The 10,556-nt window shown below is 44.9% G+C and overlaps 1 protein-coding gene across 3 annotated transcripts in view; it reads right to left on the reverse strand.

The window, feature by feature from the left end:
* The window catches only part of LOC126389835 (heterogeneous nuclear ribonucleoprotein L-like), a 28,517-nt gene extending 18,250 nt beyond the window's left edge, over nucleotides 1-10,267 (reverse strand). For all 3 annotated transcript variants that reach the window (XM_050043770.1, XM_050043769.1, XM_050043771.1), the window contains exon 1: nucleotides 10,081-10,267. In XM_050043770.1, the coding sequence (XP_049899727.1) occupies nucleotides 10,081-10,260 (180 nt within the window). In that variant the 5' untranslated portion in view covers nucleotides 10,261-10,267. The remainder of the gene's footprint in view (nucleotides 1-10,080) is intronic.
* Nucleotides 10,268-10,556: the final 289 nt, after the last annotated feature.

Below are 10,556 nucleotides of genomic sequence, written 5' to 3' on the forward strand. Positions count from 1 at the left end.
TTTTGTGATATTTAAATTCTGCTTGATACAAGGTGCAGATTACTTTTGACTTGTCAAATGAGCCATCTGAAAGTTTTTAAAGTGAAAGGAGACATTCAAAAGCTCAGCGGCTGGACTACGAGTGAGGGTACATGGAAGAAACCAAACAGCAGCACGCGTCTTTATCATATTGATTTATCAAGTTTGACTTGTGGTGCAGCTAAAGATGTCAAATTTGTCCCGAGAGTGGCACTAGAGGCAAGAAATATGCAAAGGGTTCATCCTCTGGGGAGCAGGACATTTATGCCTGTGTCCACATAGTGTTTTTCTTCAGCAGTAATGCGGTGGCAGGGCGCTGGGGAGCGCTTCATTCAGCAACGCACCCAGTTCTTATGTTTCAAAGGACGGCTGCGCATGGGTATGTTTCTATGACAACAATCTTGACACTGACATTAGCTAGGTAGCTAATGCAATGCTACATGAACAGTACACACTACTATGACGGGCCCTAGTGCGCCCTAGTTACTAGTTATGAAGCGTGCGCACACACACACACACACACACACACACACACACACACACACACGACTTACTGCTACTTTCATGTTATATGCACTTGAAGATGTACCCAGCTTGTCAGTCTTGAGCAATTTTAGGACCTAAACTAGCGAATTTTTAGTTTAACTAAAAAGTTTTTTATATCTTAAATTACAGATTTTTATACTTTGTGAAGAACAGGCAAATAATTTTGTTACAGACTGATACTATTTTACAAAAACAGAAGAGCATGGTGGAGGTGGGTTTGCCTTTTGAGGGTGTTCACACTGCATGGTACAGGAAAATGCAATGTACTAGGGATGTCACCATACCAAAAATTCAGTAGTCGGTGCCAATACCAGTAAAATTACATGATGCTCGATACAAAAGTCAATACCACGGTAAAAAAAAAAAAATCCTTAGATCCCATGTACTTAAACAAAACCTTCACTGCTTCATATTGTTCATCCCTCCGCGCTTAAAGCATTTTTAAAAAGCAAAGTCAACGTGTACGAGTAAAATATTTGTTTTAATGTTTAGGGTGCTGGCATGTATGAAACCTTAATGAACACTTAAAAACATACATGTCATTTTTTTCTTTTCCTCTTTACCTATTTTTCGCTGTAAAAAACATTGATCAACATCCGCAATAAACTCAATAAATTATTTAAATATTTACTTTTTAAATCACGCTGACAGCGTTTGAGCCGACCACAAGAACGTGTGGAGTATCGTTGGTTTCATTTATTGTTTGTCCTGTCCCGGTGCGAACGGCGGTTTTTGACGTCCGTGGTCCAGTTGTGGAAAAATCAAACGTCCCAGTACAATAAATCAAACGCACCCCAACCGCTGTGTTTCGGAAGTAGACGTTTATCAGTGTATCAGTATGCTACTGATTTTAATTGGGATATCTTTTGATGAGCTGAATGACATTTAACAGAGTGTTGCATGTCTCGAGGCTGGGCTCATAGGAGACCACCGGACTCTCTCCCAGGGGAGGGGCTGGCGAGAGAGGGAGATGTCCGGGCGGGCAGCAAGGCTCCGTCCAGCATGGACCAAAACACAGCACGGACGGTTCAGAAGCAATTCGGAACGAGTTAAAAGCAATTAATAAACAGACAAAGTGGTGTTTAAAACTGCATATATCGCTAGCAGATCTATTTTCTGGCCTGATGTGCGGCCGTGACTGGTTCTGAATGTGGGCTTTAGGAGGCAGCTCTCTGCTCTTCCTGGTAATGCGCAACGCCACTGAATCTTTTAGTGGTACGCAGTACCGGACCATACTAGCTTACGTTCAAGCGCTTGCTTCTGCCATCCTTCCGTGTGTAGGTACGCCATGTGTAGTTCTACTTCCTCGTCACCCCCTTGCTCTGAATAACGCTATATGGTGTATACTGCCCCCATCAGTTCCGGAAGAGTCATAGCACCAATTCTTACGCTGGTATCAGTTCTTCTGTTTTGTTTTTGTTTTTTCAAAAAAATTAGTATCAACGGTTTTTTTCATCATGGAATCGAAAGGTATCACGAGTATCAGTTCTCATGACATCACTACTACTGACACACTCAAAACAGTTCTCACCCTCAACGGTCGCCATCTTTGTGACATAGCAAACTTCTCATACATGACATACATGTTTTTTGCACTACATACCAATACTGGTGTTGAACAGAAGCCGTCAGTAATGTTTGTTGGGTCTGTAATGATTTGGCACCATCAGCAATAATGCGAGCACTAACGTTAGCTTGCTAGCTAACGCTAACATTTGCTAGCTATCCAACTTGCTCCTAGCTACAGTGATACATTGTAATCAGCACTGACATTGTGGCATAGGTCAGGATTATGTGTGGGCGGAGGTAACGGTCAAATGTTGGTGATGTTGTCTTTTAAATAGAAGAAGAAGAAGAAGAAGAAGAAGAAGGCGGTTTAAAAAAAGAAGCCATCATCACTACAGAAAAACAGATTTTCACGCACAAACATGCTTTTTTCACATATATAAAATTTGCACCATTTTTGATTTAAGGTGAGTTCTTCTTTGAACACAAGCATATTTCCAGGTGGCAATCGGGCCCCTCCACCCCACGGGCCCCAGTGCAACCACACTGCCTGCACTGTCTATATTTACACCCCTGCTACACAGTCAGCATCAAGCGTACAAAGTGAACTGTGATAAAAGCACAACATTCACACCAACGTCAAGTGTCCGCCGGCTGATCTGATCCCAAAATATTAGCTTTCTGTCTTTGCTTTATAGCAGACAGTGGCCTTGCTAAAGAAGCGGCAGTGACGTCACCGGCCCCTTTCTGAGAAGTTCAGAGATTTCCAACTTGAAGAGCTCGGCTGCACAATAAAGGCGGAGCACTCTGGAAAAAGATGCTGGGCACGCTGCTTTTTCTCCAGGTGGCCACATGCGCTCACTCCTCATCTGGAACAATTGAGAAAGAGTGGGGGGTGCGCGCTAAATAAAACAGTTTCACAGCTAGAAACAAAAACGTGATTGGTTGACAATTCACCGCATCATTGGTCCGTCTGCAGCAACAGGTGTCAGTTTGTAGCCTCATGTCACCAGCTTCCCTTGAAAATGAACTGTAGGCTGCTGCTAACACATAACACAGCATAACGCTGAGCCCAGCCACCCGACAGCGGCAGATGACCCCCCAGATGACTGGTGGACAGCCAGTGTTGGGCTCGTCACTCAAATAATGCATTTATTACTCATTAACTTTCTTTAAAGTAATATTATTACTGTACTTATTACTCCTGCCGACAGTCTTTACATTATTTTTCCATTACACCCCACAAAACTGGTTACTATGTTCAGACTCCTAATGTGCGCCTCTGTGTGAATGTAAGGGTAACCTCCTGTAAGAACAGCTCAGGCTAGATAGCTTGGAAATGATTTTTTACTGGGGGGTCATCTGCCGCCGTCGGGTGGTTGGGCTCAGCGTTATGCTGTGTTAGCAACATCCTACAGTTCATTTTCAATGGAAGCTGGTGACATGAGGCTACAAATTGACACCTGTTGCTGCAGACAGACATGAATCAAAGTTAAGCTGGCCTCAAATTTTTTCAGCACTCCAATGATGCGGTGAATCGTCAACTAATCAGGTTTTTGTTTCTATTTGATATTTTTAGGACCAAGTAGCAGACACAAACATGAGCTGTGACAACTAAATTAGATTAACGAGCAAATCAGCTATAATGTAGCTGGCCCTGCTGTCGCTGTGTCGCTCGTAGTTCCAACACAGAATTAGAGATAGGGGGAGGAGCTCAGACATCCTGAGGAAGCTCAGAGTAGAGCCGCTGTCCTCCACGTCCAAAGGGGTCAGTTGAGGTGGTTCTGGCATCTGATCAGGATCCTCCTGGTCGCCTCCATGTAGAGGTTTTTCAGACACATCCCACTGGTAGGAGGCCCCGGTGCAGACCCAGAACACACTGGAGGGATTTTATATCTCATCTGGCCTGGGAACGCCGCGGCATCCTTTAAGGAGAACCTGGAAAACGTCCTATGGGAGAGGGACGTCAGGGGTCCTTTGCTCAGCCTGCTGCCCCCGTGACCCGGCCCCGGATAAGAGGAAGAAAATGGATGGATGGATGGATGGATGGATAGATAGATGGGTCTTCTGTTGTCTGTGACCGTCATTTTCTCAATCTAAAAGACGGAGAGTCAGTCATGGAGATAGTCAACATGTCTTCCAACACATATCCAGACAAGTTTCATTAGTTCGTCTCTTGCAGCAGGTGTCCATGGTCAAAGTCCAGTTTGGGCTGTTGAGCCAATGTAGGGCTAAAGCCGTCCTCTGTGGTCGAAGACGACTCACCTGGTGGGGTTTATTTCATGGAGCTTCACGTTGCTTTGCTGTTGTCGTAGTTGGTGCTTCTGGAGGTCTGAGGTCGTGTTTCTCGCAGAGGATAGAGTCTTAGTACCGCCACCGGGAACAACCATGTTTTTGTCTTTCCTCCCGACAAAATCAAAGTTCTGAGATTATTTTCTAAATGTAAGCGTTTCCATCTTTCAAGCTAGCTTCGTGTTTAGTGATGTGCATGGGAAACAATTACGAATCCGAGGAATGACTGATTGTTGGATTTCAGATCAGTAGGCGGTTACAATAGTGAGGTTGTAACGAGTTGTGATTTTTTGGGTTAAGTGTGTGTATCTGTCCACGTTTTTCATATGCGTTTTATAAACCAACATCCATAAAAAAATAAATGAATAAAAACGTTATGCACAGGGACTTTGCACATTAAATCCGATGCATTTTATTATTCTATATTCTATTCATTGCAAAAATTCCCAGTATGAGACAAACTAACAAGACAATGAAAATCTAACCTGTTGCGAAAACTTTCACAACGGATGAGAGTTTCTGAGTCAGTGTTCAAATGTGACTAACACGTATTTATTTATAGACGTGTGAGAATTTCGGACGACAAAAATTAACTCAGTGTGCAAAAGCCTTTACCGTCTGTTACCTTCTACCTGCTTTGGGGGGGTTCCTGCCGCCCCCCCGGCCCCCCTCCCTAGCTCCTTACACTTTACCTGCTCTCTGGAGGAAATGGCCAAATCATCCAACGTCACGTGAACCTCGAAACACGCTGTATCGTTATCATGTCAACACGACAAAAGCTAAAAAAAAAAAACACACAAAAAGCAAGTCCATGTTGACATTGAAATTGAGGCTGGCCTGGAGTGGCTGTGATCAGCTCGGGCGGTCGCCTGGCAGAGATCTGCACTCTGCTGTGTGTGCGTTTCACACTTGTATAGTTCCTTTCTAGTCATCTGACCGCTCAAAGACACACACACACACATTCATACACTGATGGCCGAGGCTACCGTACAAGATGCCACCTGCTACTCTGTTTTTAACACTCACACACCGATGGAAGCATCTGATTAGTGGATGACCCGCTCTACACCCAAAGTCACAGCTGCCCCTGAATAACAATAATAATAATAATAATAATAATAATAATAACAACATCATTACTGTAAAGCGTTGCTGCCCAGCACCGGCAGTAAGACTGGTCTGACTGGTGAAACACGTGACGAACTTTAATTGGTGTTTTGATTAATTTAATTTTTAATCTTGTTCTGTCTGAGAGCACTTTGCTCTCTCAGGGAGGAGACTAGTTAAAAAAACAGGAGCTGCGAGATTTAAATAATTCAAATGTAAAACTGGTCTGTCTGTCTGTCTGTCTGTCTGTCTGTCTGTCTGTCTGTCTGTCTGACAGGAAGTGGATTGTCCTCAAACGGCTTCAGCCTCGGTCTGTTTGGTGTCTCGGCCCGATGGGAAAGCATTGTTGTTTGGTTATCTGTGTCCCATGATGCTCTCTGTCTCCAGAGCATTGACTCATCTGCTGAGGAGGGAGGAAGCTGCAGCCAGCGGGCTGTCTGATCAGACTTCACTGAACTCTCTCACATCCTTCAGTGAGTCAAGATAAAACACACACTCACACATATGCAGGAGTGTGTGAGTGTTGATCTCAGTGACTCACAGCCGCTGAACACTTTCAGATTCACCAAAAACTGCACTGCACGTATATACCTATGTGTTTTTCAGCCTCCTGAACCGCCTTTAAAATCATCAGATTTACATATACGGCCTCCTCTGTGACTATAAAACATTATCCGTTATCACACAGAACATCTAGAACCTCCTGAAAGATTTCAAAAAACTCTAACAGATCCAGCAGAGCTACAAGAACTGTGACAGAGCGACTCCTCTGTGTACTCTATCCTCCTCAGCACTGCCAAAGTCTCCTACATCACCTCTGGAAGCTGCTCGTCCTTCTAAAACCCTCCTGCAGGAGACAACTGAATGTACCCACAGTACTGAAGGACCTTTAGGTCCATAACCTAAAGTTTAATCAGACCATCTTGGTGTTCTCTGAACCCTCCAAAAAGCCAAACATCCCTTATGATCTATAAAACATTTGAAAGCCTGTTGACGTTTCTCAGGACCAGGAGAACCTCCAACAGGACCAGGAAAACCTCGTCACATTTTCAGTCACAATCCACCAAATATATGTCGAGATGTTTCAGTCAAAAGACAAAACCGTTACAGAACGAGGTTACAGACTCAGAATACCACAGGCCCGTTCGTCACAGCGGACAGATGGCCTCACTTCCTGCTGAGCGTAGCCACTTCCTGTCACTGCCAGTTCCTCACAGAGAGGCCATATTGTCATGCAGAGGAGGCGCGGATGGTTAACAAGCAGACACAGATCACGTTGTCACACCTGAAGCACGATACTCAAAACACACAAATATCTCCAAACACCTGAAGCAGCCTCGAAGCTGATTTAAGACTTCCCTAAAACAGTGCGACTCATGCGGGAACCACAATGATGACGGTGAGGATGGACGGGTAAATAAACACTGTGATGATCATTTGGTGTGATTAAAGGACAAATTGTGCTTTTTTCTACCTGGACCCTGTTCTCTCATGTTCTCGTGTGTGTCGAAGTAACTGATAGATAAAAAACAGTGTTTGAAACTAGTCCAGTACAAAGAGAGACTGCTGCTGTTTGTTTTTGTCACTGACAGGCTCAGATTATTATTCTTAACATTATGGAAAGGATCCCTACAGAGACACAAGAGTAAGATCCTTTTTGTTTAACTGGAAACAGCCCCGAAATCACCATCACCAGGCTCCAGCGATTTTATCATCATATAACTCGCTTCACTCAAAGTCAACAAAGACAAAATGAAACTCATCTCTCCACTGTTCCAACAATCAGCAGCTCTGGTTTTGGTTGAAATAAACTCTTAATTCACCAGTTAGATGTGACAACATGCTGCCTCTGTACACATTAAATGACTGTTTATTTAAATGCAGTCTGGTGGGTTTGGTGACGGTGATTTCAGGGCTGTTTCTGGTTAAACTAAAAGGATCTTACTCTTTAACACAAAGCTCTATCTCTGTAGGGATCCTTTCATAATGTTTTACAGGGTAACTTTGGTATTTTTCAAACCTGAACCCTGTTTTTTCATGTGACTGATGGGAACAACAATTTCAGACAACTGTCCAGTACTGAGTGAGAGCGCTGCTGCTGGCAGCCACAAAACAGGCCTCAGTGTGATCTCTGTTCACACCGTCAACATACGTCCACTAACAGTGTTTGTTTTGTCACTGACATGCTGAGATTGTTACTGTCAGTGTCTGACACAGTGTGAAATGATCCCTACAGTGATAGAGCTTTGTGTTAAAGAGTAAGATCCTTTGAGTTTAACCAGAAACAATTTGAAATCACGTCACCAAACCCACCAGACTCCATTTAAATACACAGTTATTTTAGCGTGTACAGAGGCAGCATGTTGTCACAGCTAACTGGTGAATTAAGAGTTCATTTCAACCAACCAGAGCTGGTGATTGTTGGAACAGTGAAAAGATGAACCAAGACGCTTTTTGTGAGTTTTATTTTGTTTGTTGTTGTGTCTGGTTAAACAAAAAAGATCTGACTCTTTAACACAAAGGTCTATCTCTGTAGGGATCCTTTCCATAATGTTGTTTATACACTTAGAATAAATCTGAACCTGTCAGTACAACGCGGTCTCACTCCGAAGTTGTCAAAAACCGGCGTTTGGTCAGTGATCGACTGATTGAAAAATGTATTCACAAAAACAGATAAAGAAAAAGTAAATGTACAATTCATAAGAAATACTTGAGATGTGAATGGAGCACCCTGACAAGCTGTCCGAAAAGAAAAGAAGCAAATTATATTATAAAATGTGTTTATGAGCATGTCGTCTGGATTCAGGAGAAGAAAGTGCATTTAATATACAGTTACATGTATAACAGGCCTGCGCAGATTTGATCACCGGAGATCTGCGCACAATGCATGCCGGTTAGTTTTGTGTCCGACTTCATCCCGACTTGCTTTGACGTATTACAAAAGTGGAGAGCCAGTTTTAGAGCCAGGCACTGTAGCTGCTCTCCACCGACTGCACCACCTGGCCTCCACCTGATCTAACAGCTGATTGGTTTAGATGTCGACTCAACAAGATGACGTTTTAGATAAACTACAACCACAGACTTTCACCTGGGAGGCCGATGTTTGCTTCCTGTAAGACTGTAAAGCCAAACCTTGTTTGTCTGTCCTAAACCCGACCATGTGTGTTTGTGTGTGTGTTGTTGAAGGAAAAAAAAGTGGATTTGCAATGCTGTACCAATGTAGTGCTTTTATTTTGAAAGAGACTGTATGCAAACTGTACATTTCCTGTGAAAACAGAAGTGTATTTTGAAAACAGTCAATGCATGTAACAGGCTGAAATTGACACGGCGTCCCAGAACGTCAACAACCAACACACCCAGGGTACCTTGGACGTCATATGTGGACGTGGAAAGTCCATGACCAAACGTGGACATGTGACGAGGTCACAGTGAGGATGATGTTGTTCAGTGACGAAAACAAACACTTGCAGTGGACGTACGTTAATGGTGTGAACAGAGTGGTTTAGTGGCTGCCGGCTGCGGCGCTCTCGCTCAGTACTGGACTCTCAAGAATTGCCATCAGGCACATAAACATGGGGGAACAGGCAGCATGGCCGTGATGAAAAAGAAGATTCAGAGCAGCTGAACGTCTAAACGAAGACGCTGCAGAGACGAGCAGCAGCTCACAGGAGAGACTTTCTTATCTCTCCTCCACACATCCAACTCTTTGTGTGTAACATCCAACCAAACACATTTCAGTTTCAGCCAAAGGAACATGGAGCTCCACATCAAAGTGCAGCTGGTCTGACTCAAGACCACTGCAGGTAAAAGACCTTCGTCAGAGCCCGATGAGGAGGCTGAATGAAGTCAGAGGACACTCTGTAACAACAAAGTTTGGCTCTCATCCACTCACACGTGGCGCCGGCCTGAACATCAAGAGGGACTTGGGGTTCAGCGTGGTTGACACGTGGACACTAGGAGTCAAACCACCAGCCCCTGGTCTGCCTCCAGACTCTGAAACGCTTCTACATGAAGCTTCTGACTGACCGCCCAATTATTTTTCATCAAAGGTTGACTGTGACTTCAAAACTCGCTGGCACTCCATCGCTCTCCTCGAGGCTCTGGAGCTTCACCGGAAACATGAAACCTGCAGCAGGAAACACCCACGAACATCTTCACACACCTGCAGCACTCACTCACAGAACATCTGAACACCTCTTACAGACAAACAAAAGAGCATGAGCGCGTGGGCACCGTGACTTCCTCCTAAGGAGGCAGTAACACATCCAAAGAGCCTCTGAGCCTCCTCACCAGGCTGCCACACCTCCTGAGGAGCTGATGGTCTGACAGAGAGCTGCTTCATGTTGGTGCTATTTCCTGCTGCAACCTGTTTCTGATGATGCTGACTCTTCACCGTTAGAACATCAGACCCTCTGTCATCTGTTCAGTGACGTCATCTCCATAGACAGAAAAGAGTTTTTAAACACAGAGCACGTGCAGAGGACTCTCCCCCGTCACGTCCATTTGACTGTAATTTAGTGTAAACTAGCTTGTCTCAGTTTTCTGACGTCACCAACATGTTTTTTATTCTGACCGGATTTTAACGGCAGGCTCGGTAGAAACTGTCCCCACCTTCCCTTCGCTCCTCCGGCTGCTGCTGTCGGTGCCTCCGCTCCCCGCTGCCTCCTCCTCCCCGTCCTCCGGCTCCTCTCCGCCAGCCTCCTCTTCCGTCCGGAGCCGCTTGGCTGCCCGGTGGAATCCTCCTCCTCCTCCTCCTCCTCCTCCTCCTCCTCTGTCCTCTCTGTCCTCCATCACAGACCAGACGGTGAATTAACGGATGAAGATTGTCGGTAACACGCAGGAGTAGACGGTGACACCCGCACCTCTCTCTCTCTCTCTCTCTCTCTCTCTCTCTCTCTCTCTCTCTCTCTCTCTCTCTCTCTCTCCAAAGATATGACGAACACAGAGGTGTCACTCCGCCACAGTTTCAGCCTCATTCTCATGAAGATCAGCTGTCACAGGGGCGCAGCGCCAAATTCTGGGCCCTTTGCTACACAGTCTCTGTGGACCCCCCGCCCTCCCTCTTTTTATCCATGTCTCTCACACAC

This window comes from Epinephelus moara, chromosome 5, assembly GCF_006386435.1.
Source record: "Epinephelus moara isolate mb chromosome 5, YSFRI_EMoa_1.0, whole genome shotgun sequence".
In the NCBI taxonomy this organism is placed as follows: Eukaryota; Metazoa; Chordata; class Actinopteri; order Perciformes; family Serranidae; genus Epinephelus; species Epinephelus moara.